Source organism: Musa acuminata, chromosome BXJ1-7 (genome assembly GCF_036884655.1).
Source record: "Musa acuminata AAA Group cultivar baxijiao chromosome BXJ1-7, Cavendish_Baxijiao_AAA, whole genome shotgun sequence".
In the NCBI taxonomy this organism is placed as follows: domain Eukaryota; kingdom Viridiplantae; phylum Streptophyta; class Magnoliopsida; order Zingiberales; family Musaceae; genus Musa; species Musa acuminata.
Window position 1 is genome coordinate 41,534,065 of NC_088333.1, and position 27,844 is coordinate 41,561,908.

At 37.1% G+C, this 27,844-nt stretch overlaps 2 protein-coding genes and 1 non-coding gene across 3 annotated transcripts; all 3 read right to left on the reverse strand.

Moving 5' to 3' along the window:
* Nucleotides 1-2,104: 2,104 nt before the first annotated feature.
* LOC135680177 (small nucleolar RNA R24) lies at nt 2,105-2,198 on the reverse strand. The gene has a single exon (XR_010515421.1). It is a non-coding gene; the product is annotated as a small nucleolar RNA R24 (small nucleolar RNA).
* A 1,632-nt stretch (nt 2,199-3,830) lies between these two features.
* LOC135679478 (uncharacterized protein At1g51745-like) lies at nt 3,831-11,094 on the reverse strand. The gene is made up of 4 exons (XM_065193279.1): nt 10,669-11,094; nt 9,928-10,174; nt 8,186-9,255; nt 3,831-5,393 (listed from the first exon to the last, which is right to left on the reverse strand). The coding sequence occupies exons 2-4, from the start codon at nt 10,116-10,118 to the stop codon at nt 4,231-4,233; spliced, it is 2,424 nt and encodes an 807-aa protein (XP_065049351.1). The 5' UTR covers nt 10,119-10,174; nt 10,669-11,094; the 3' UTR covers nt 3,831-4,230.
* Nucleotides 11,095-11,679: 585 nt separating this feature from the next.
* LOC135679479 (ubiquitin carboxyl-terminal hydrolase 6-like) lies at nt 11,680-27,317 on the reverse strand. The gene is made up of 18 exons (XM_065193280.1): nt 27,126-27,317; nt 25,760-25,905; nt 25,602-25,637; nt 25,418-25,525; nt 24,105-24,205; nt 23,854-23,980; nt 20,853-20,912; nt 20,685-20,752; nt 18,424-18,474; nt 15,345-15,453; nt 15,089-15,177; nt 14,846-14,915; nt 14,567-14,647; nt 14,375-14,461; nt 13,859-13,907; nt 12,186-12,305; nt 12,027-12,101; nt 11,680-11,942 (listed from the first exon to the last, which is right to left on the reverse strand). The coding sequence occupies exons 1-18, from the start codon at nt 27,133-27,135 to the stop codon at nt 11,893-11,895; spliced, it is 1,437 nt and encodes a 478-aa protein (XP_065049352.1). The 5' UTR covers nt 27,136-27,317; the 3' UTR covers nt 11,680-11,892.
* Nucleotides 27,318-27,844: the final 527 nt, after the last annotated feature.

Here is a 27,844-nt window from a genome sequence, read left to right on the forward strand (position 1 = left end):
TGTCTACCATGTTGATAATTGAGAATGATCCTCTGCGTACCAATCTCTTATGCACATTATGCTTAAAGAACTAGAGTGATGCTAGTTGGAGCTTCATCAATACCAAGTCACCAACTTTAAACTCTTATGGTCGTCTTTCCAAGTCTGTCCAATTCTTCATCCTTTTGACAACAATTTCTAAGTAAGCTCATACAAAATTTATATTTTGGTGTTATTCTTTTATAAAGTGATATTCTAACGAGCTATTTTCGGTATAACCAATCGCAGGTGTAAAGAGTCGACGGCTGTTGTCCCGTAATAATATCGAGAGGACTCTTATTAAATGCAAAGCTCTACTGTAAGTTATAGGAGAATTGGACTATATCCAATAGCTTCAACTTACAGTGCGAGAAGTTTAACTTAGATCTTAGTAATTTGAACAGCTCGATCCAAAATCGTCCAAAGAATCATGCGTCTCGATTACTAATGATATTGTACGGGACTCCCCAATACTTCATCACATTCTTTATCATCTTGGTCATGTTTCCTGTTGAGCAACGTAAGGGGTGCAATAATGATTATTGTAAATTTTAAAAATCGATCAACTACCACAAGTATCGATCCAAGTCTTTCTATTGTTGACAAACTTGATATGAAATATAAAAAAATATTCCCTCAAGACCTTTAATGACTCAAAAAATTTTATTGGCTTTCGTTGCTTTACTTTGTGATAGATAAGACCCAATATTTAGTGAATGTTTAGATGTCCAACCTAAAAGAAATAATGACATTCTCTTAGGAATTTATGCCTCAAATTATTCATTTAAAGAACATAAACTTTATTACTCTGAAGAACATAATCATCAAACTCAAAAACTATTGAGTATCACATTCTAATCGACTTAATATCAACTCGGATGTCTTGTCACTTCGATATTTGGTGGGCTGATGTTGGTTGCAATCATGTAATTGTCCAAAAAGTTAATTTGATTTTTAATTACCCTAATGTTTATTTACTTCAATCAGTTATAAAAAATCATTATAAAAAGCCGAGATACGATTAGTATGACCAAAGATCATTATAACACTATAAGAAAAACCTTAGTTAGCTCTGAATCTCCTTCCGATGGATAATAAATTTATTGTTATAAATTAGTGTCAGAGGACCTAATATAACTTATATATCATAAGATAATTGCGTCAAAACCTCATGTGATCACATAAAAGATTCGATAGTATTAACGCAAACACTTGCTATAAGAATAGGATTAGGAAACCCTTTTTTCCTTATCCCTAAAGCACAGCAACACTTCAACATTTAGATGATGCTATTTACATCCCTTATGATGAATCAATCATCGTGATGAATTAGTTCATCGATTAAACATGAGGAATCTTGTAGGATGGATCACATATAAAAATAGATCAAGAAACACAAACGAAGAAGCTAATAAATAGATATAAATATAAAATAGATCTAGAATATTTTTATGATTTAAAATATTTGATTTCGAAACATGATTCTAATATCAATTATAAACATAAAAACTATAATATATTATTATTATATAAAAATACTTTAGTATACATTGAAATCAAATAATGATATATTAAATTTATAATATGTATCTTTCAATATGAAGAGCCTTTATTTGATTTACAAACACAATTTGAAAGTTATAATAATATTGATTTATAAAGAAAACTAGATTCATCTTCTTCTCTTTTCTTATCCTTGTACTATAAATGATATCCTTGTACAAGCAATATATTAAATACAAATAAAAAAAATCTATAATCTGAATTATTTTGTCAGATCATATATCCTTTTTATAAAGAAGAATAAAAAATATTATTGTAATTAAACTTAAAAAATATTTATAATTAAACTTATAAATATTATTATAATTAAAGTAATTAAATTTATAATATATCTTACTTAATTAAATAAAATTATATAATTTAATAAAAATATTTAATTTAATAAAAATATTTAATTAGATAATATCAATTTGCCGCGACATTAATAAACGGATTGAATGTCAAATAAGGCTTCAAAGTACGTCTATCCACGGGCTGGTTGGTACCTATCGGTGATCAGACGCCAATAAGAGGCTCAGAATACATTGCTCAGAAGCCAAGCGTAACAAAGGCATTTCATCGAAGACCCAATTTGGTTGAAAGGATCTTCTTACGTGTTAGCAGCTCATCATAGCAATGTTTTCTCGGTGTTGACGAAAACCACACAGGCGAACGCTAAATAAGCAGGTTTAGAATCGATACTGCTTAGTCTTTTGAAACACATGGCTGTTTCATACGGCCAAAAAGGAAAACTCGAATGCATTATAGAAAATGAAGCGTCAATCATGCATATCTCCACAAATTGCTACAAGAAATATCAATTGTTTGGCGAGCTAATCTACATCATGTAATGAATGAGACCTAGAACTCAGTGAACGCTTGCCTGCTTCTAGTCCCAGAATCAAAAGACAGAGACACCGAATGCTTAGAATCAAGGGAAAGGGAACGCGAAATCGTTGCCAGAGACGGAAAAAAGGACAAGAACGAATGACTTGCATAATCGGGGATCAAGCGATTTTTAACACAAATCAATATTGTATCGAAGCAAAGACTAAAATCCTGAACAAACCGAAACAATCAGCGTAAATCCAACTGCGCAATATCATAAGTGCAGAAACTTTGACCGACAAGCGGTCTCCTCGCTACAACAAAGGACCGCGGGTCTCCGGCTGAAATCATTCGCGAAGCCCCTAGAAACAGTGGAACAAAAGCAACGACGAAGGATTCGGCGAAAGAAAGGGGAGAGAAAACGAGGAGGTAAGGTCGCCTCCGCAAGCGATTGGGAGGACGCGAACGAATCGGAAGCTCGGACCACCACCGCTTATAAGAAAGGGGAGAGAAAACGAGGAGGTAAGGTCGCCTCCGCAAGCAATTGGGAGGACGCGAACGAATCGGAAGCTCGGACCACCACCGCTTATATAGCGCTGGAGGTCCGAAAACCCTAAAGCGTTCGGCCGATCGCCTCCTCGTGTTATGACCTAAGTGCCCCTGGTGGCCGATTTGTTCGTTCCTTGTGTTAAGACGAAAGTACCCTTGAGCGTCCAAGAACCAACGGTTTCAGATCCGTATGTTATGACGAAAGTACCCTCGATCTTCCAAGAACCAACGGTTTTAGATCCATGGGCTAAATAAATAGCAAATGCAACAGATACGCATGTAATGACGGAATGCCCCCGTAGGACCCCAAGAATTCCAATCGACTCCAACGTATTTGGAGCCTTTTGATGCCTCGAGCAGAGTGAAAGGGAAGCCTTCATCCAAAGCTTTGGGGTCGGATTTGAAGTGAGAAAAAAATTGTGACAAATACACAGCTGAAACTTATACAGATTAATTTTAATTTTCGTGCATTAATGGCTCCTCACGAGTATGTGCTTTCGCTGGACCGACAGCAGAAAGCGCCTCAAAGAACGGGAGGAGGTCGCTAACAAGTCTCTCGTGAATTCATATGACCACGGAAAGTCTCGCCAGCTCCCAAAGCAAATATGAAGAAGAAGAAGAAAAAGACGCCTATCGCATAGATAAGGAATGCCACAAAGCGTCTCTTCCTTGTGCTGTAGGCGATGATAGGGCATGTAAGCGAGTTGGGAACAAAACTGTAAAGAACAAGTAGTTCAGGAAAAAGAAACGAAACTAAGATTTAGAGATGATAAAAAAAATAAAATCCACAGTATTAATCGAGGTACTAACATTGAGAACCAGTCATACCACTCCTCTCAAAGAATCCAGTTTTTGATGAAATAAGAGACTGAATTCAAAACCATAAAAGAACATAGGAAAAGCTTATCGAAATTTTTTGATGAACAGGACAAAGATTTAGCTTCTCAAAATTTTTCGATGAACATGACAAAGCTCCTCGAAACCATTAAGATTTTCAATGCTACATCAAAACTCGAAGCATTATATCTTCGTCTTGGATGTCTACATCATATACAGTCATCGTATCAACCTCGGACGGACTGAATATGTTTCGACCTGGCTACAGACACAGCTCAACAATTCTCCCTTTCCCCAATGAACTGCACTGAGATAAAAGATATGGACAACATTATGCATCAAACAAGCAGTAGAAATTTACAGTGTCAGTGACCAAGAAATGCCAAGTAGGTAGAAAGCACACACTCATGACCGAGTCATGCTTTGAGAAAAGTCATTGTTCCAATACACTTGATGTTAGCTATTGCTTGTCAATCGTGTGGACGAGCTCAATGCTTCAGTGATCCTACTGAAGACGAGTCTAAGTGGAACACATGCAACGGCAGGTCCCACCATCTTTTCAACCACTGGCTTTCTCTCTTCTCCCTTTTCTTTCTGATCAACATTAATTGATGACAGCCTTCTGATCTTTCTGGGAGACAACCTTGGTTTCCTGTTTTTCGAATATTTCCTTTTCAATGAAGTAACATTTGTAACTTCATAGTTTCTCCCAACAACATTGAGATACATCTGGGCCGACTTCCTTTTAGGTTGCGATTTCCCAATACTATTTCCCCCATCCTTCAGTGACTGATCAATGTGCCTGGTAGTTAACAGAGTATCGACTAAGCCATCTTCCACCACCTCTATAGGAACGGGGTGACCGACAATTTCTTTACTATTTGATTTACTCATGAGAGATATTAGAGGTACATGAGGTCCACGATAGCTTGATTGTACAGTCACTTCAACATCGTATAGACAAGAACCCACACCTGTAAATTTCAGTTGCTTCGACACCTGGTACTTAGAGCTAGTTGATAGAGAAACCTGGCCATGAGGAAACAATCGTTGAATCGGCAGAGCGGAGACAGGCACATGTCTCTTGGATGATCTATCTTGATCTCTTGCATGTGCAGGCTGAATTTTTATTAGTTCTGACAGGGAATGTCCATGTTCATCAGAAATGTGAAGATCAGAACTCTGATTTGGGGGAACGTCATGTACCTCTGAGACTGATTCATCCTTCACCAACTGACCACCATGAGAATTGGAGGTCACGGATTCACCAAAACAACTGCCATCAATTTTACAACCTGCAAAATACCTTTCCTCCTGTATTTTACCCTTCAAGGAACTGTCAGGAACAGCCCCATTCATAAAGTTTTCTGAATTTGTATTTTTGCTAAACCTTGAATTGTTCAGGTTCTTTTTATGGTTTAAATGCCGTTCCAAGGACCTTTTTTCTGTTTCCCCTTTGATGTTCTTAAACCGACCCTCCGAGCCAGTGAAGCTACTCTCACCAAGTCCTTCTGTGAAGTGTGATTCAAGTTCATCCTGGCGGCAACCATTATGTTGCTTTTCTGCTACATAAGGGTGAAGATCTCTAGTTGGAAAGTGTTCAAACATGATTGAAAAATCTGGAACATCATATTACAAACAAGTTAGTCATTTTTACAATCAAGATTATTGCATTAACATGAAAGACAAAAAGTGCACATTCTCTGCATTCTAAATTGTAATTATGTACATAACACCAACATCATAGTAACAGAAGAATAACATCTAGTTATTTCAGTGCTGATAATTTTATTTGGCACAGTTTATAGTCTCACACGTATGGTTGCCTTAAACTTATGTTTCTTTAAAACAACTAAGCACCTTTTTAGATCAAAACTAACTAACGAATAAACAAGTGAGAGAAAAGAAGTTGGAAAGCAACAAAGTGACATGAAAAGATTACAGAACGAAAAAATAGTCAGCAAAATATCCTGACATATTATCAAGTTCCCAAAAAGATATATGATTAATATATCAGTAGTAAGAATCTGCATTAACAAGATTAATTAAACATGAATTTACCAGCAAACAAGGGTAAATGCTGAGTCTTTGGTATCATCAGGTAAAGACATTCAAGTCAACTCCTAATAAAAGAAATTTTAAGGGTAATGTGGGTGTGCAAAATACAGACACCATAACATTGTTTGGTGAAAGAAGCAAGCTTACATAAGCATAATTTGAAATCTGTAATTTCCTCAAAGAATGACAAAATGTTCTACATGTATATCTCCTCACAAACTCATGCAAAGTTGGTAGTCACTACAGTAGAAATTGTACTTACGACAGTGTGCATAATATCCTACTGGTGCATGCTGCAGCATGCCTGTGCATAATTGATGTAGATCGAGAGGTCATGAATCGGTCTAGGTTAAGATGGGCCATATTACTTTTTCTGTTTTTAAATATTTAAGAAAATTCTCATTGCTTCTTGGTAATTAAAAATGTTCAAGGAAGCTTTTTGTAAAGGAAATTGCAATGGCCCTCGATAAATTTTAACCAAAAGGTTCACTTGGGCTGTTTGTCATTGATATATTTAGGTTAGCGTGTTCTAGATAATCACTCTTTTCATAAATACATATTTTCAAGGCTTTGTTTTAACAAAACCCTAATCCTCCATCATCCTTGTTTCTTCAATAAATTTAGCTCCTGTTATATTTTAAATATATTGGATATCGTATTTTCATCAGTAGCAATTAAGACACCATATCTTAAATAATATGTTATTCATTGATAATCTTAACTGACTTTCAGAACCATTGTGAAAATTTACATAATATAAGCTAATAATTTGAATAATGAGTCCCAAAAAACCAAGGACTCAAACTCACAAGCTATACTGCCATCTTTATATTTTGGAAATAAATATCAATGCTTTTACGTCAGAAAAATAAACAATGAATAAGCCATGGTCATTAGTTTCTTACAACAAGGGGGGGAAAAGACAAATTTTTGGAGCTTGATTGTTGATAGAAAGGTCCTATGATCGAATTTCATCTTTGACGCTTACCAAAGTGAAAATAAAAAGAGCTTAAGGGATAATAGTAACAATATTATTAACCTACAAGCTTAACAACACGAAAAATTCAAGATGTATATGAACACTTAAACAGTAGTAGAAGTCAAGACTTGCAATCAAGGTAAGATAAGCTGAACTGCAACACGGATATGATAAACAGAAATGCACTCTCTAGTCTCTACAACCATAGGTAATACTTGTTTACAAGGAACGCAGTCTCATACCGATTGGCCATATCAGTCCTAGTCAAACAGGTACATACATACCCACTGATATCAGTGTATGGCACATGGTACACGAGTATGTACCAATGAAATAGATGGCAGCGGAGAAGAAAGGAGGAAGGAGGAAGAGGAAGGAAGAAAAGAGGCAGTGAAGAAAGAGGAGGAAGAAGCAAAAAGAAGGAAGAGGAAAGAAGAAGAGGTGGCCGTGGAGGAAGGAGGAAGGGGGAAGAGGAAAAGGATACAAGAAGGATGGAGGAAGAAGAGGAGGAAGAGAAGGAAACATATCTGAAATGACAGCAGGCAATGGGCGGCGGGCAGTGAGAGGTGATAGCAATGACTCGGATGAGTGTCGGGGAAGAGAGCTAACGAATGCAAGCCCAAACTTGTTTTTTTTTTTTTATTGGTTGGAACAGACTGCCTGAAACGCGATAGTCCATGTACCATTCTATGTCCAAACCGGTATGCTTTACCTATCTGAGCGAAACAGCATTCCTCGGTTGTGTACATAAAATCCTCTCCAACCTTCCATTGGCACAAAAAATCATGTACCAAGCTATAGTTAGTAATAAATTAAGTAGAAGATAAGAAAGAGATGACACTCATCCAAGAATATGACTGCAAGAATCTAGAATTCATCAAAAAAGGAAAAAAATTATAATAGAAATAAACCCTCAAATGTAATAATCCAGGTGAAAAAAATTTCTGGATAAGTACCTATGATGACCAAGTATGCAGCATAAGGACACATCTTAAACTAAAACTGGGTATAAGCTACAAGAAGCATAAAAATCCTTATAGTATGTCAATACCAATATCCCACTCTACAGTGGGCAGCTGCAAAATCCAAGTTTGTTGGCAAGGTAACATTGACAGATTATCTGGTATAACAATGGCATCCAAGTCATGTAACTTAGTAATGCCAATTTATGATCAGAATGGCATAATAAATGGCACATGAATGCACTGAAAATGCCTAACATTAGTTTACCATGCTGAAGCAACAAGATGTGTCATCTCATGCAATTTAACTTTAAATGTCAGGATCTTCATTGTTATTCAAATTTAGAAATAGAAGAAAATTATAAGAAGATCAATTTTTAACACAAACAAAGGAGGAAATTTGCAAGCATACCTTCCCTGATATTGTCTGCCATTATCAGGGGAATATCAATGAGGCCATCGGAGCAGTCATTGTCAATAAACTCCAACATGCTCGCAAGCTCCGAATCCTTTACTTCAGAATCAAAATTTGCATCATCAATTTCACGAGTGTTCTCACAAGCATTCAATAATGCCTCACTTGAAGTTCCTGAACAGTGTGGGCTGACAGTGATGTCACATGAAATATCTGTCCTCCTTGAATTAGATAGCAATTCATTCAACTTATTTGGAGAAGCCCCTTGAAGAGATGGTTGCCCTCCAAAAGCACCATCCCAGTGACAATATGATGGAACTATAACTTTAGTACCCTCGCAAACTTTACTAAGTGCTAGTCGACGATCTTTTCTTCTCACATTCTCATGAGATTGGGCCACATGTGATCTCTTCCTTTTCAGAGATGAAAAAGAATCTTTGCTGCTCTTTATTGAACTCAAACTAGAAAATCCATCATAAATGTCTGACTTGCTAAGTGAAGCATTGTCAGGAAGGCCTAGCTCAGTGGACCATCCTGTGCTAGCATGCACATTAGGCTTTCTATTGGATACAACCCCCAAACCTATTTCCTGAAGATCTCTCATTCGTTTTATTCCTTCGTTATCTTCTGAATCATTTGGAGTTTTCCTTCTTTTTTTCTCTGATTGCTTAATATCAGAAGAAATCAGATCGTTTGTTTGTTCATATGACACTAAAGATTGAGATACCTCTTGAGCCGAATTCTCCTCAAGAACATCGAGTTTCCTGGCCACATGACCTAATTGTTTGTCAAGCCCATATACCTTTCTTGACTTCATGGGAAAATCATAACCCATTGTTCTGAAAGGGTCCTTCACTCCTGAGCCATTCTGCTTCCCAGTAAGGAAGTAAGCCTTTTCAATCTCCAGGGCATGGAGAATGGCATCTTCTCTGCGAATGTACTTACCTGTACTGGTTGAACTTTTCTTTGAACGGATTGCAAAAGCCATGGCCTTCTGAATGCACTCATCAAACTCCCCACAACGAAATGCTTTGACACGAGTTGATTTTGCAAGATTATACCAGTCCCTGATTGCAAGTTGATTATTAGCAAACTTAAGCTTATACTGACTGCATGGTACTTAAACCATGAAATAGAAAGGTGAACAGAAATAGCATATGTGCATATAGCTACTTTGCTCAGAATTTGTAACCGCATAATTCAAGATACAGAAAATCATGCACCAAACATAAATAAACGAAAGAAGGCACAATCAGTATCATTGTTGTTGCCATGTTCCTTGTTATTTTCCAAGATGTCACTGAGCAACTTAGGTTGGCCTTGATGCACAACTGTTAAGTCAATAAGGCTCCATGGAAGGTTTGAGTTGGCCTTTTTTTTATAGCTCTCTGTCTAAAGTTGACTAAAAAATTACCATCAAATCCCAGCCAAAATAGAAGTAGTGGCAGCAAATGAACTCATTTTACATCCCTTGTCTTTAAAGCCAGCTGAAACAATGGTGTGAGGTAGAATTAAAAAAAAAAAAAGACAATGATCCATATGGTTTATGTTAACAGAATCGGCTACTAATAAGTGTTCAGTGTTAAATCTTATCATCTGATCTTCAGTGGATATGAGAATAGAAAAAAAAAAAAAAAATCTGTAACCAAATACAGAACAGAACATCATTCAAGATACGAAGAATATTCAGGCCACTTAAAATAGGCAGAAGAAGGGGATCTACAGATGAGGATACTCACATGCTCCCATCTTCTCTACCAAGAAGCTTGATGGGAGTCCCTGATCTCGGCGGAAGCACACATTTCGCTGGCAATTCATCCCGACCAACAACCCGGCCCGGCCACCATGACCCGTTAGGGCGACGCACCCACACGAGGCCCCCAGCCGACACATTGTTACTGCTCAAAATCCCATCTTGTTCGCTGCCCATAGAAAAAGAAGTCGAATCCACCAAATCAAGAATCACACGATGTCGTACTGCTCCACCTACAAAGGGAACCGACGAAGCAAAACAAGAACAAGAAGAAACTGTTAGGTTACTGAACCACTCATGCATGGGTTTCTTGAACCATCAGCCGAAAACTCGTTGGAGAAGGATTAAAAATGAAAGATAAGAATGGGGGAATATACTCCATTATGCATTAGAGGAGGGGGGGAGGGGGTTGGGAGAGAGGGAAATCCTAGAACAGATGCTGCTACCTTGAATAACCAAGAAAACAGAAGAGATATGCGAAGTGAACAAGGAAGAAACTTTCAAAGAGCACTAAAAACTCTTCGATAGAAGAAGAAAGGCAACGAAACAAACCAAAGGAAATAAAAGAGACGAGCTATTCTTCGACGGAGAGGAAAGAGAGAAAGGAGGCTCTCCCCGGCAGAGGAGAAACAAGGACCAAAGGGACCAAAAAAACTGAAAAAAGATTATTAAAAACGAGAATAAGAATCAAGGATGGGGAGATGATTTCCATCTGCACCTCTCCTACCTCTTCTTTCGGGTTCGTCACTATAGAAAGCGGCTCGATCTTGTTTTCTCCATTACACTTAGTTGCCGGGAAAGCTGCGGAAGAGAAGGTTGGTGGGAGCGGAGATGTCTGCAATGGCAGAGAAGAGAGGAGAGAGCAGTGTTGGGATGCGTTTCCTTTAGGAAGAGGTGGAGAGGAGGAGGAGGAGCGAGAGACGGCGAAGCGAGTGAGGAAGGAGGGGGCGAGAGAGAGTGAGACAGAGAGACAAAAGTGCGAGCAGGAAGCAGCGCATCCGGCGCAGGGATTAGTACGAGTTGGGCTTTGGCCCGGCCAAATGGGACTCGGTGCTGGTATCTTCAGGACTCGAGTGACGCAGGAAGACGAAAGAACGACATCGGCGGACACACATGGCGACGAGCTGCTCATCACTTACCACTCATCACCGATGATCCCGTTCTTAATCCAACTGTGCCTACCGTTCACATACCAATTATTCATAAACAAACGACAAAGATCTTAACAGCCGTCAAAGAAAATAGGGTTTCGACCGTGATTTCGTTTTGATATTAATTTTCAGAGAAAAAAAAAGAAAAAGAAAAAGAAAAAGAAAGAAGCCATCTGAAGCCGATCTCACTGTCATAATGTTTTATTATTATTATTATTTTTTCTTCTATCAAAATTTCATTTGATTTTATTATTTTAAATTGATCAACGAAACGGTCCGACCATAACCTTTCATTTCATGGTCAGGACATACATATTATATATTCAGTAATTTAACGTCCAAAACTCGAGCAACAACCATGAACACATCTAAATTCCAAGATGATACAAGGAAAAGCAACAACCACGGACACATCGAGAGTTTCAACACAATGTTGTTTACCAATATCGCATCAATACCAACCCCAAATATTTAAACCTCATCTTTATGCATGTTTTCGCCGAACCCATAATTACTTCGTCATGCCTCAAGTGCTTCAAAACAAAGATAAAAGGATTCCTCGCAGGAGCAATGTTGCCAATAATATATGATCAAAGAAAAGCGAGCGTATCATGTATAAAACGCAAATATCACTCGATCAACTCGTAAAAACGGCACCAAAAAGGAGAAAGTAGCACATTTGAGGAAGCTATTTACCAAACAATAACCAGCATATTTTAGGTCCCGTAACAAATAAAAGTCATCTGTACTCCAGATTTAACAGTACAAGTCCTCCTTTTGATCTTTCTGTGTTCCACATGTCAAACCACTCTGGCTTTATACACGCAGATGTATGCCATGTGCCAATCACCTGCCAGAAATGTTACCCTTCGTTTGAGCAAAAGTCCAACAACAACAAAAAAAGTTCAATAATTCTCTCTTTTAAGTGTCTTACCACCGCCAGATAGTTTTGTAATATCTTCTTCCCTTTGTGGGATTGGATTGTCATCATCATATTGAATCCATTTTCCTGCATCATCAGCAGTTTTCACGATAAGAAACAAAATGAATGACAAAGAGAAAGCAAAGGAATCTCTAAGCCTATTAGACAGACCATTTTCTTGTTTCACCCAGGCAACGTAGTGCCCAGAGTCAGCACTCCTTCCCTTGTGAGTAAGCACAGCTACCAAATCATAAATTCCAGTTAACTGCCCCTTATCTTCAGAAGATACAGCTGTCGACATCAGAGCAAAGAAAATAAGCAACTTTGATCTAAATTGGTAGGTATCATCCCCAGGAATTTCATAGTTCATATAAAAGTCAGGCATCTTGTGAATTTATCGATTGGTGGTGTTTACCAATGTAATGATTCATGAATCTGTAAGTTATCAAGTTCCTTAACCTGGAAGAACAAACTATGCTGATTGCTGTGTAACATGGAGGAGATATTAGGGGTATCATCCTCAGATGGAGCCATGACATGTGGAGTCTTTTAATTAGTCTTCCCATGGTTTAAACATGAGGAAACAGCAAAGAACAAACAAATGCATGCAAAGCATTTCCCCCCTTCCCTTCCCTTTTAATGTTCTATGTAAATTTAGCTGCATCGTTTCAATGTTGTGTGTAAATTTGGTAGCACTCTGTCTAGTTTTTTTTCGAGAGAAGCAATACTGATAAGAACCTCTCATAAATGAAAGGACAGAAAATTGAAAGAGAATAAAAATAAAAAGTATGGAGGTTGGGTAGGGAAAACAAATGGAATTTATAACATGCATTACAATAATGAAAAGAAATCTAGGAAACCAACAACATGATAACTTGTTGGTTGCCAATCTTTCATACGCAAGGGTCTTGTATACACAGATGCATTAGGGTGCAGGTGTAGAGCATAAGCGGATGAGCTATGATCCACATCAGTGAGCACCAGACATGATCTTTGTTCAGTAGAAAGAGGATCCATGGTGAAAACCATAAAGAAGTTTCTCAACTTGTGTTTGGAAAAAAGATACCATAGGACGCTCAGTATTTTACAATACTTCTCAACTCTAAAGAAGTATGCACTGAAAGTTCTTAATTTTGCAATACCACAAAAGGACGCCCAGTATGTTCATCCCGACCACAAAATTGTCATAAACACACATCCCACACCCCCACCCAAAAAAATGAAAAATTGATGCACCTAATGAACCAACACAAATCATGATTCCAATACACCCATATATCCATCTGAACACAGTATGTGGTGTGCTATGTATATGAGATTTCACTAAAGTTTGATGATGTTGAATTCAGACACCATAATATTGATTGGAAAGAAGGGGATCGTAAAAGAACCAAACCTGAAATGCAGTTAGACCACTAAATGGGCCAAACTAAGGACAGAATCATACATGTCAGGCCCAAGTCAGATGCAGGTCAGCCTGTACCAAAAACCCTAACCCTACCCTTGGTCATCAGAGAAAGGAAGAATACAAGTTCATCTGATGAACTTCGGAGGCAAATGATATGTCAACAATTATAAGCATTTGAGATAGTCATGAAGGATGTTATCAATCATAAATAGGGCTTAAATTGTTGACAATGAAATGCGTTGAGAAGCATGATTAAGATGGCAATTGGGAAATACAGAAAACACAAGAAACATCATACTATTATAAATTAATGCCTTCGAGCTGCAAGCAAATAATTGGGATGCAAGACCACTGTGATGGAGAGTGATATCCGACTACACGACCTTTTGTTAAACTCTACATGGACCTTCATACATCAACAATAACTATCAATTACCTTTGTCAAGAGCCATGCTAGATGGTTCACTACTATCATTAGATGACCCCTGCAGAACATTCAAGAAAACAAAGAAAAAGAGAATAGAGTTAAGCAAGTGAAGCAAGTGAAGCAACTTATTCTAGCACATATTTACAATAAACCAGCCTCTTCATAAATATTTGTGATGCTAAAATGACTTCTTGACACTGTGTCACTTCTCAGAAGGCCTTAGCATTACTACCTAAATGCTGCTATGATTACTATTTTGCAATCTATAAGCTGGGTACCATATCCAATTTTAGTATCAGTTGAGAAGCTGCTACGCCTAATTAGCACCTTGTTACCGCTTGTCCGATCCAACTCAGTGAGTTCAATGACAATAGATTCCAACCTTTATACTTACTATTCAATACCAAAAGAACTGCAGGTCTAATCAACAATATATATGCAATTTATATATGTTCAATGATTATTGGGCTCACCTAATCATTGATTTACATACCAAAAGAAAGAGGGCTGTCTTGATTTACATACCTCTGATGTAGGCATGTTGACTTCATGTTCCTTCTTCTTGTCTTCTACTTTTAATCCAAGCTTGACATTTTCTAACTCTCGTAGTGTCTTATCCATGTCAATTGAGCAAATCACGGGTAAATTATAAGAATATCAGTAAAATATTGTAATTTTCCGTCAAACTAAAGGGCACAAAAGAAAGGTGGGCAAAACCTGACGAGGAGTCTGAAGCTTTTGACGAAGTTCATCTGAACAGAACTCATAAACATCAAGTTCCAAAGGATAATCCACTTTCTGAAAAAAAAAAGGGAAACAAAATAAGCTTCCATGTCCATGGCAAGGACCACTGAAACTCTTGATAGTTATTGCCAGATTCAAATCATTTAACAAACATACACAAAAGAAAAAAGAATATCACATGAATTCACCTATAAAATTTACAAAGGAATGCGGCACTCCAAAGATACACGGTAAAGTATAAAACTAACATACCCGCAATATTTTTGCCTTCTGGTTAGACTCCCTTTTCCAGAAGAAACGAACAAACTGAACAGTCAGATACCTGAGAAGGAAATCAAATAAGAACTATCTTCAAAACAATGAACAATCAAGTCCCGGAGAAGGAAATCAAATAAATAACCATTTTGAGAAAAAATATTAAAACTATTTTTAGAAGAAAAAAACCACTTTAAAATTTTATAAAAGAAACAAAAAAAGTGAAAAAACTAGACTTGCCTGGGCAATTCACTAATGCATGATTCTTTTGAAAAAACTGCACTGCGTCCCAAAGAAGTAGACATCTTCTCTAGTTCTGACTTTAGGCCCTGAAGTGAACAAAAAGCACTGTGAACATCAGATAATGAACATCCAACACAAACATAGACACATAGACACCTAACTAATATATATTCTAGAATTTGGCTTTTATTTGGTATAGCTATAAAATATTTTATATAAATTTCCAAAAAAGCTTGTGACTAATGACACTTACACGTCTGAGCCCCTCATGCAAGTGGTTGATATCCTGCGAGATATGGCATTTTAGTGCATAAACCGATTCATTCTCAAAGCTTTCTTCACTGCTTTCTGCACAATAGACCCTGGAATAGATAATAAAATGTCAAACAATTCGTCATCAAAATCCAGTGAAATAAGCAGATAATAACCAAAATGGCATTTTAATTTAAAGATGGATGTTCCACACCAAACCCCACATGAGTGGGAAAGGTGCATTCGACCATCCATTTGTTGCACATCCAAGTTCAATATCATGAGAACAACAGAAAAGAAATATTTTGGAAAACAAAACACCTCAGACACAAAGTCCAACTCAAGATTGCTTTGTTAACTATCTTCTTTTATTTAATATGTTGCATAAAACATATACAAGGATGCACTGGTACAAATACTATTCTACCCAGGATTTGCCACCCAAGTAATGCCCTCATATCTCTTCCTTGTTGGCATGATGCATCCCGTATATCATGTCCTGGGCTGGCATGTTAGTCAACTGTTTCTGCCAACAGTCAGTGGATAACATTTTGGCAAATGCAGCTTTCGAAGATGAATTTTCATAAACTAATGGGTTCTAATTTGTTTTATTCTAATGTACAAAAGTTTTAGACCTTGCACGCTTATGTAAAAATGTAAGAATTCATTAACAATTTTGATTTTCAGGTTTGAATAATTAACAAAAAAACAATACCTACCAGATAATCTCAATTAGTTCATGATATTCTTCAGTAAAATGTATTTAATTTTTGATAAATGGACAATTTAATAAACCTAAGTCTTGAAACTCAAACATCATTTAAAGTTGTTGTAAATCAAGCAATGAAGCAAGATTAAATTTTCTATCAATGAAAAACAGAATTATGGAACAACCATTTAGTTTGTTTTTCCTATGGCAAGGACCAAGATTAGCAAGATTGCAAGTGAATCTAGAAGACACCATTTGATATGACACAAAGCCTATTAGGAACCCTTGCTACAATCAACATTTTTATTTCACAATTGCTTCATTATTTATAAATTTAGTTTAATTTTTCAATAATATTAAACACTATTATATGCAAGGTATGCAATATCATACCGTACCGGTGTTTCGAAGTTGGCTTGATACAATACGGTACCGGCATACCAAGCTGTACATCATGGCATACCGAACGGTACACCAGGACTTACCGAGCGATTTTCTCTTACTACATCACTGTAGCACTGCTACAGTGTAGCACGGTCTATCCGGTAACGGACGGTCCGCGTACCGGTATACTGTCGGACCGGTACATACCACCCGTATCGAGCAGTACCATTCAAAATTGCATACCATGCTTATATGTGCTTGCATGGATAAAACATATTTGTTCAAAGCTTATTTTATAATTTTTTCAGCAAGGAAACAAAGATTTGAAAGCATCTTTCACCACAAAAGAAGTGAGTTATGATAAAAAACAGAATGTAGAATTCACCTTTCATTTTGAAATTACATAATTTTTCTTGAAATTCATATTCATTAATATAAGAGGCTTCTTTTTCTATCCTCTAAAGGAAACTAGACAACAAGTTACTGAAGACACCTTATTTAGACAACACAATTTATGAAAAAACATGAGCTGTTCATTGAAACGTACAACTGTACATGTGAAAATCATGCATATGTTGTTGGATCAGCAAGGTAAAATCTAAAAATGGGGTTATTTGTGAAACAAAAAAAGTCCCATGCTAACCCATCAAGACTGTAATTAACTTCTATTCATTTTAACCACAATAACAATATCATAGTAGGTTTGGTACATGCATGGACTAGACCAATCCAAACTTAAGCCCATCAGAAATTTTCAAGGGGCTTGAAGTGAGCTTTTATGAGCATGGTTCAGAGTGCGGTAGGGATCCTCTAACTTCACTTAAATGTTAAGAATCGAATGAGAAGTACATCCCAGTTACATTGACAAACACCCAGTCAAATGCAACCAAGATTGATATTTTTTATCCATAATTGGTTGGATGATGTTGAGATGGTAGTTTGACCAAGTAAAAGGGTTGGTTGCTGATGGAAAGAGCAATTTTAGTTTAGAACCAGTCAAGGTGGTGGGTTCTGACTGTATAATAAATCAGGTGAGTAAAAAGCAATTTTCAATAAGAATCTGGATTTATCTCATGCTCCTGTTTTGAATAAACAGACCTGGTTTATATAATAGCTGATATCCAATAGCCATTAGCATTGTTATGAGGAAATCAACCCCTTACGTGGAAACTGTCACGGCTTAATTAGTCCCACACTGAGTATGGATGGTGGGACGGGCATTGGGTTGATCTAAAATCCTTAATAGGCTTACAGCTACTAACTTGGGGATATATATTTTGGCCACCTGATTTAGGACATGTACATCCAGGTTATTAGTCATATGTACCTATCAACATGGCCTCTTAATTTTAGCCTCCGTAAACCTTATCCCTAATCTGGCAAAAAGATCAACGTGCACCCTCCCAACCCCTGAAAATCTAATATCTGTCAGTGAGCTTTCCATCTCCGGCTCCTCCATGATGCATGCTTTTCCTCAACTTACTAGTTTTCCCAGGTAGCCTTCATCCCTACCCCTCCCTGTCATGTTCTCTGTCTCTTTATTCTCACTCCCATCCACTTCCCCTCAATGAAACCAATACTAGAGTCCGAGGCATGTCAATATATATCCATGGACAGCATATGACAAAATCTATTATAACTTTTGCCTCATTCCATTGACAAATTAAAGCTAGTTTTTTTTAAATAAATATGGGATATCTTTGGGGCAGAAATTTGGTCCTACGAATTATTACAACTAAATTTGCACTGGTCAGATATAATTATGATGCATAAGGAACAATTAATCTAGATAGACCAAACCGAGATACAATCTCCGCCTGAAATTCATTTGGGTTGGATTCAGGGCAAACACACCAGATCAGGTCATGGGAAACATTGTAAAACCTGAGTTAGGGTTAAGAAATATAACCCAACCAAAAATGCCCAAATAGTAATTCCAATGTCAAATAATCAACAATGATAATGCTGAAGCAACGTGTATCTGTACCTGTTGACAAGGCCAACACCAAAGAGTGCCTTCACTGTCGCAGATGCTTCACTGAATAGTATTAACGAGAAGATACACATGTTTAGATCACGAAAATCAAATTACATGATTACACATAACTTAAATTACTATACAAAAAAGAAAAACAAACTACAATGGCAAACAACAAAAGAGCCTAAAATGTTGATTGACTGAGAATACCTGGCAGAATTCTGAGAGCTTCATCAACACAAGATTTTTTAAAAAAAATACAAATTCCATGAGGCAGTTGCAGGTTAATGACCATGTTCCTAGTGTTAAAAAGTTTTCCACAATACTATGCAACATGATTCATTGTGAAATGCAATGCATGAAATGTGAGTGGCTGCAAGCATAGCAAAAAGGCACACGCTAATGAACAAATAATTTCCTGCAGTCATCCAGAGTGAGACGCAGGATGCAGTGTAGTTTGCACCATCATGATCACAAATGAACTCACTAACTTCAGTAAGCATGTGCCAGCATGGCATGTTGCTTACATTGCCAACCCATTGACAGTAGCATGGCATGTTGCTTTCACTGCCAACCCATTACCAGTAGCATGGCATGTAATGGCTCAATCAAATCAACAGAACTAAAAACACTGCCAATGGATTAGGATCGGCATAAGGTCTTTCTAAATTTCCTTATCTCTTCGCTGAATTAGTTCAAGAAGAAACTGACATCTAGAGAAGAGTAGGTGCTAGCAGCTTTAGTTATGCTAAAAAAACTAGCCAATATTTTGTCTTATAGAGTTTTGACAAATTAAGAATGAGAGTTTAAATACCCAAGAAAACAAGATCAAACAGAGATGACAGTTACCAAAGGACTAAAACTATAAAAAAGAAGAGATTAGGATTTTCCACGAAGGACTAAAAGCTTTAACACAGAGATACTAGCCATCAGAGGACTATTCTAGTAGAAACATTCTGTTCAAAGTGCCTTAGATTGATTACTCAAGGATGGGACAACGGGTGCTTGCATACTACTGTAGCCAGCTAATGTCATGGTATCGAAAAGACTACTATTGTAGCAGCAAGTTGTCTATTATCATTTTTAGTGTCATATAGTTTATTGCACAAATACAAGGAAATACAAGGGCCACTATGAATAAAGAGTGATCAAACAAAGAAAACAAAGAATATTCTAAAAAAGAAGAGAATGAATAAGATGAATAAAAAAACATGGTCTTGACTAATAAGCAAATAACACAATTTTAATGTAAGTGCAGATATCATACAAGGCAATTCAATTATAGCATAGGATAACTCTAGGCAGCATCTACATAAGACAACAGTCTTAAGTCATGTGTTTCCTAATTTTTTTATATTAATTGATGAAATTTTGTCCTTTCTGTAGTGGTTACATTAAAGAGTTTATAGTCTTATTTGGAATTGTATTTCTTACTAGGGTCATATTTAAGGTATTAATTAGATTATGATGCCAAGAATTGTGTCATGCGTTTCTGGCAACATCAGTATTGTTTGCTGAATGAGTCAGGAGAGCCAACCACAAGACAAAGAAATAGGAGGAAAGAAAAGAAATGGCTGATGCCTAAACCCCCCTTCTCCTCTAGGTTAGCCTTTCACTAGTAGGAGCAGAACTTTGTAGGAACTTGGTATCTTTAATATTTATGAACTACAGAAAAGTTGTGCATGTAGACAGATGTGGTCTACACAAGCCTTGAATCATCCATTTTGCCTCGTGGGGTAAGTCCAACAAATAAATGGTGATTTACAATTTACTAAAGGGTTATATTCAGCCTCTTGTATGCTGATAGTCGCGATTCTTCTCTCTCAGCAAAAAGGCACCTTTTTCTTTCTCATTTTTGGTCCACTCTCTACCTCTCTCCTTTGTCTGAATATAAAAAATGTTTTATTTGTTTTACATTAATTTCCTAGAAGTGATCCTTGTAATCAACCATTTATTGTCTATTGTAAGAATGGAGCTTGATCTTGAATTCATTAATATTTTCTAGCAAACAAAAACCTAGCAGTGATTCTAAAGGTTCTAGAAGCAATAGATTTTCTTCCAAAAGAGTAAGACAACCATTTCATCATTGTTGAATATCATATACTAGGAATGCATCAGATTTACATGGTCCTGGAATTATTAGTTCCAAATAGAGAACTTTTATGATATCCGATAAACAAGATATAAAGGATAATCAAAATAAATAACGCAAGCTACTTGCTAGAATTGAACTACTACTAAGAGGCCAAGAACCAAATGAAAGAAAGCACCTGGAATCTGATGATCTAAGAGATTGAGAAAGTGTGTACATAAGCTGGGTCCAACATTCTTCAGCATCCTGCAATAAGGAACAGAACAACATTTTCCAACATTCATCAAGAAGGAGATGCAAAAAAAATACGAGACAACATATAAAACATAAAACTGAAAATAAAAACCTGTTGCATATAACCACCATTATGCTGCTGGGCAAACTGAGGATACTTTTTACGTAAAATCTGTTCCCAAAAGACATAACAATGAAATTAATGTTTTAGTGAAACAATATAATAAAATATCTCCATTATTTTCTACATAATCTGTAAGGAAAAGATAATATCAAATCAGTGATTTCAATAGGCGCTCGGGCGAGGCGAGGCGAGGCCCGAGCGCCACGCTTCATTTCCAAACGACGCGCTTCATAGAGGTGCTGCTTAGGCGCTCGCTCGAGCCCAGGCGCCGGGCGCTTCGGGCGAGCGCCTGGGTTAAACCAGGCGACCGAACCAGCGTTTTAGGTCTGGTTCAGTCTCCGGTCCTTTAGTTGGTTCAATCGAACCAACTAAAGCACCGATATTAGCACGACTTCCCCAACCCTAACCGTGCTCGTCGTTCACGCTGCCGCTCTCACTACTCATTGCTGCCACTGCCACTATCGCCGCTCTCGCCGTCGCTGCCGCTGCTTGCTGCTACCGCTGCCACTGTCGTCGTTCCCGCTCCCGCTACTGTTGCTCGCTGCTACCATTGCCACTGTCTCCGCTCGCCGCTCTCGCTGCTAGCTGTTGTCGCTGCTGCCGCTGCCACTATCACCGCTCCCGCCGCCACTGTCGCTGCTCGCTGCTATCGCTGCAACCATCGTCGCTCCCGCTCTCGTTGCTCGCTGCTACCACTCCCGTTGCCACTGTTGTCGCTCGCCGCTCCTGCTCCCACTGTCGCTTCTCGCTGCTACCGTTGTCACTACCACTGTTGTCACTCGCCTCTCCCGCTCCCGCTGTCATTGCTCGCTGCTTCCTCTTCTCACATCGACTCGATAGTATACTGTTAATAGTATATTAACAGTATACCATTAACTGTATACTAGTAACAATATTTTTTTATTTATTAGATTAATAATATATTATTTTGATTTTAATACTGCTATTTTTTATTTATTCAAAATTATTGTTATTGTTTTGAATTTTGAGATTTTTTGTTAATGTGATATTATGATTTTGTAAGATTTTTTAAATTTAATATCATATTTTTATTTAAATAAATATATTTATTAATTATATTATATATTTTTATATTTTAGCATCTTGAGCGTTTTTGGACCTTGGCACCTTTCGACGCCTAATGCTTTTTAAATCATTGTATCAAATTCAGATGATGAGACTTCTCCAAGCAAAAGAATAATTATAAATGTAACTATTAAGCCTATGTTATGACTATATTTCTATCTTGGTTGGGAACATACAAGGATTTAATGCACCATAGTTGCCACATAGTGATAGCCTACAAAATGGGTGAAAACCCAGGTCAATCACAAAAGCAAGTCATTTAATCCCTTATAATCAGATACTAATGACTGTTTCTACTATGCTTTAAATCATTTCAATCTACATTGACTCTTATAGTAGTAAAATTGACTTTAGAAAGCAATCAAAAGATATACTTAAGCTATCTAAAGCAATTAAACTCAAATTTAAAGAATAATCCAAGTACACATATCGACATTATGACAAAAGCCAAACTACATATATGGATTTGTGTATTACATAGACATATATTTGACATTTTCATAAATGAATTCAGTTATTCAAACATACAAATGGACCTTTTTTTCTATCGTGCAACTTGCACTCTAGGACATCCCTCAAGAGATGTTTTTATCAACTAGATACAACATCAGAACCGTTAATGTAAATATCAAGGATCACGACGTTCTTTATCCATAGCATATCTGTGCATAATTTCATCGGAACCACAAAGAAACTCACTAGTTCTTGATTGTCATTTTATATCACTTTATTGTATCTTTCTTCTTCCTTCAATCATTTCCTTCATCTATTCATTGTGCAGATCCTCTCAAGTATAATGTGAATCCATTTTATCCAACAATTCATGTCAATCGGTGATAAGAAGACTTGACGACTAGTAACTACATGTATGTATGTGTATATGTGTATGTGTATGTGTATATATGTGTATATACATATATATACATACATATATATATATACATACATATATATATATATATATATATATATATATATTTCCTAACCATTTTCAGCTAACCTGCTCACCACCTGCCTTGCGATTGGAGATAGCAATGATTCAGAGGTTGGCTTCGCATGGATCCATTTGCTACCTTCCAATGGGTGAGGCAGGCAAGCCCAAAATGGGGCTCCTCTTTGGTACACCAGCCCCACTGCCTTCACAAAGAAGAAAGTGTCGCCCAGTTGCCTCAGAAATAATAGGAGATAGAGGCTTTCCTTTCCTGTTAAACCACAACCAATGACGTTTGCTCTGTTGACCATACATAAATGGAAGTCTCACCTCTTCTGATATCATCTCCAAAAGGTTAAGAATTCAGACATAGTTTGCAAAATTACTTACATTCTTATTTAATTTAATCAGGCTAATTTCAGTCAATATAACATGAGATGACTAATCCATGGTGATTATATTTGAGCTACTAAAAATATTTTTTTTTCAATGCTGATTGATATTCTATGAATAGTCAGTCATTTTAGTGTAGGTTTGTACCTTTAATCCGACATGCTCATCCTACAGTTTTGTTGGTTTATAAAAACATCTCTCAAGCATCAATTAGATTTGTGCATCTTTTTTTTGTTTATATATGGATGAGAACACATCAACTAAAAACCTGGTCATAAATTATTATTTTAAAAATGTGAAAGTTCTATATCCCCCCCCAACAGGGACTACCAGTAAACAGAACTCTTCAGCACCTTATTAATCTACCTTTCTATAAGCAAGTCTTATCAGGCAATTGACAATTAAACCAATATATAACTAACACAGCTAGCTAATAGAACAAGCAAACAACCATATTTTAAAATTCACAGGTAACTGCAAAGAATCCAAAAGGTGAAAAGAAGAATGTTAGCCAAACAAAGCCAACTCCAATAATATAATGATCAATCTCGAGAACTTCAAGAGGTTTAGAGAACCAACCGACAAAAACTGTAATGGTGCAACAGGCCTCACATTCCTATCGAGTTCGCCAAAAAGATCTCGAGTTGCGACGGTCAGAAGGTGTGAGTACTGATCTAGCTCATTATTTCTTCCTGAGTTGGTATAACTGCTTGTGAACAACAAATTCAAGAACATGTTACACTTGTCATGTGGGAAACCATTAGAATGCACCCTGACTAGCGCCTACAAATTATTCATATAAATTAGAATAAGGATTCAATCACATTCACCTCAACAGTGCTGACTTCAACTCCGGAACCGAATGAAGACATTGCAATGTAGAGTTCATGTAACACGTGTTTCCCAAATTATATAGACCAGCACTGTGACCCTGTTGGTATATAGATCAGCCACTATTTCAAATGTTAATAAACATGGTAAGAGAACCCAACAGCTACTGTATGATGTTCTCATAATCATAAAATGATTATCCCAAAATCTAGAAAAAATATTTGAGGAATATACCTACCTTTCCACTTCAATAAACATTGCAGGCAAAAGACATGGAAAAGAATAACTAGCATCTTGGGATTTTAGAAAACACTGAACATCCACAAGAACTGACACTTTTCATTTGTCAAAGTGCCATCACAGGGTCTAATATAGTCGGTTGTTTAAGAAACATAACTAGTGAATTCAACATTACATAAACAACAATGAATGCTAGTCACTGATCTACATGGCATGGAATATGCATTGTATTGTCTGTACTAATCTCGTCAGTCACATGTCATAACTGATATCCTAGGTACCATGGGCACAGTAGACACACGAAGCAAAGAGAATTTAATGCTCTGTTTGGATAATAATTTATGGAGATAAGAGAAGTAAAGAGAAAGGGGAGGGAAGGATAAACATAGAAAGAAGCATACTTTCTGTTCCTCTGTTTAGATTTAGGGAATAGAAGGGAAAACAGGGAAAATGATCCTTAACGTTTCACTTGTCGCTACTTCCTTCCAGATCTCAGATTTTCAAAAAAAAGCTAAAAAGGCTCCTACTTATTTCAACCAAAATCAGGATAATCCACTTCTCACCAATTTTGTTCTCTCCTCTCCAACACTCTTTATTCAAATAGGCCCTAAATCCAAAGTCCCCAAAAAACCACAATTGCCTTACATGTAAAGTCCATTACTAACTTCTGAAATTTTGAAATCTGACCTATTGAAAGTCAAATCAATGTTAATCCAACATTACACACACACACACACACACACACATAACTCAAGAAAAGGTATCAAAATACCAACCTTCTTGTCCATAGTTTTACATACTTATGGTTCACAATTATCCAATCAGATGGCTGATTCAGATCTGGGTCTGAATTGATTGGTTAGTCAGCTTCAACTCAGACCTAACAAATCTAACCAAAATCCTGACGAATCCAACCCCTTATGGCAGTTCCAGATATTTCCCATATATTACATGTATAAGCATCATGCAAGTTGATGTCAATTTTGGAACTCTAAAAACCCCACACAATTCCTAATGCATCATAGAAAACTGCATGATCTTTATAATTATAAATGATTAGATAAAGCCTCACCACAGCTACTACTTGTTCTTCTTCTGGCAAATCCTCCATAAATACGGGACCTTTCTCTGGAGCTTTCACTATCTCATCGGCTGTGCCCATCATCATCAACTTTTGCCCCTGTTGAATAATTACAAACTTCATATATTGTATTCATAAGATATAAAAAGATCATCAGAAGTCAAGAAAAGAACACCTCTTTGACACCTAGAGTCGCCCAATCTGCATCATCCTACATGAAAGAAAAGTAGTCTTTACGAATTCAGAACTCTAACTCCAAGATAAAATTCTTAAAAAGTTGCATGACAAGCACAAAAAGGATAATAAATCTTCATAAAATGGAAGTTCATATACCTTCAAAAGACCACCCTTGACCATAATTTTTTGCCGCTCAGGAGGTACACCAGTCAAAGCATACAATTGACATTTAAATACAAGAGGAGGTTGGCTGGTGTCGATTTCCACAGATGGAAAGACTTCTTTTTGCCATTTGACACTAACTGTATCACAAAAAGCATCATAAATACTCCACAATACACTATCACAAATTGTATTAGGAAACAATTAAATTAGTTTGCATTAAATTGTAAATCAGAAAAAAGAGAACATTTCAATTAGAAATGACATATAATTTGTACCACAGGAATTAAAGGACCAATATAACCATTCATATGACAACATAACCAACAAAGACACAAGATGGTCAGTACTTTATTCTTTTTTTTACTTGGAAGACCAAAAAGGAGCTTTCTTAGTGATGACAGTAAACACAATTACTCCACAAAAGAAATTTATAATTATGACAGATACTGAAATGAGCTGAGAACCTGGTGATACAAGATAAAAGAATCACTCTTAGATGTCCTACTCACAGTAGGCAAAGAAATTTCCTTGAAACTAATTGATGACCCATGCCATAAACAAGTTGTTTTTCAGTTTTTATCATATTCTGAAGATAACACGTTTTTAGGGAGGATGTAATTATTTTAAAGTTTTGAAATACAAAAGGATCTTTTGGCAAGACAACAAGGAAATGCAACACCTTTAGAAAGGTCGCAGCATGCTTCAAGAAATGGCTAAATATCAGTATAGAACAAAACTCGTATGGAAATTGGGATACGAACAGTTTGCACATCAATGACTTTGATACATATTATACATTATGGTGATCTATTACAAACGCATGCCACCTCTTCACAATCTATATTACTAAATCTTTGGTACAGCAAACCACATACCATCTGAGCTGATCAAAATTACAAGACTTTTGATGGCTAAAACCACATAAACTTATTCTCGTTCATTTCACTTACGATAAGCATGCAAAACCGAAGCTAAAACGGGTGAAAAGTATAACATTATTTCACCTAATCCATATCCAAGCACGATCCGGAAATTATCAACTTTTGGGTGGCAAGACACGACAAATACATTATATATATATAAATATATATTTATTTATTTATTTTCTCGATTCGAGACCACGTTAAGCTCCAAGAAAAACCATGGCTAAAGCAACCGAATGAAAAGAAACAATACTAAAACCTAACTCTGGCAGGACATTCGTCAAAGAAGGAAAAATTAACAGAGGCAACGAACAAATTGAGCAATGAACTAAGCTTTTACGAAATCTCATCGTCGTTCATGGAGATCGAATCACTTGACAATCTCCGGTGACAAATCGGGAGTAAAGCGGATTGAGGCAGGCAATTATTCCTACCAGTCGGCATGCTCGACGAATCGCAACTGCTGTCCTCGAATCGCGGGGCGGCGGCGGTGGAGGAGGAGAAGGAGGAAGGGTAATGGGAGAGAGGAGAGGAGGGTTTTCTTGGGCGAGAGAGGAGAGACCAAAAGAGTAGGGAGTCGGCGATCGAGAGAAGAAACGAGTCGGGCGCTCCCCAAACATCGATCGACATATAAAAGAGGTGCGCGGCGACGGGGTACCACGGTGTGGGTCGCGCACGGGACGCTACGATGTGCCGTCCCACCCTGGTCGCGTTCTTTCCATCCGCACCGTTGATTCTTACCCTCTACTCCGATCGTGCGGTGCATATGAGTTCGTTCTTTGGACCTTTCGGTTCTTCAGATTGACTCAGGGTCGGACCGCACCCGAATTGGTCGGACACGGCAAGGAAAACGGTGGAACTGACCGTGATGTGTGATTCGCGAAAAGTTTGGGAATCGGGTTGATTACGTCCATTCACCAAAAATTAGTAGTTCCCTATAAAGTTAATGCAAAAGGTTAAAACGAGTTTTAAGTAAATTGTAAACCTATAAAGAGGGGGGAAAAAATCTAAAACATAAATTAAAATGAAAGGAAATAAGTCACATCATATGGTGATTCTTAAGTCCTTGTGATGTTACAATCTCCATTTGTGGCAGATCGTACCATATGATTTATGCTTCTCCATTCATCACGGCATGTTTGTGCAGATTTAG

Bases quoted from the DNA above. Each gene is read 5' to 3' on its own strand.
- LOC135679478 (XM_065193279.1), bottom strand. From the start codon at position 10,118: ATGGGCAGCGAACAAGATGGGATTTTGAGCAGTAACAATGTGTCGGCT. The intron at 9,256-9,927 runs GTGAGTATCCTC...ACTTGCAATCAG, and splicing joins GGTAGAGAAGATGGGAGCAT to GGACTGGTATAATCTTGCAA. The intron at 5,394-8,185 runs GTATGCTTGCAA...ATGATGTTCCAG, and splicing joins GGCAGACAATATCAGGGAAG to ATTTTTCAATCATGTTTGAA.
- LOC135679479 (XM_065193280.1), bottom strand. The intron at 25,526-25,601 runs GTGTTCTTTTCT...ATTATTCAACAG, and splicing joins CGACTCTAGGTGTCAAAGAG to GGGCAAAAGTTGATGATGAT. The intron at 24,206-25,417 runs GTGAGGCTTTAT...ATATACCAACAG, and splicing joins AAGAACAAGTAGTAGCTGTG to GGTCACAGTGCTGGTCTATA.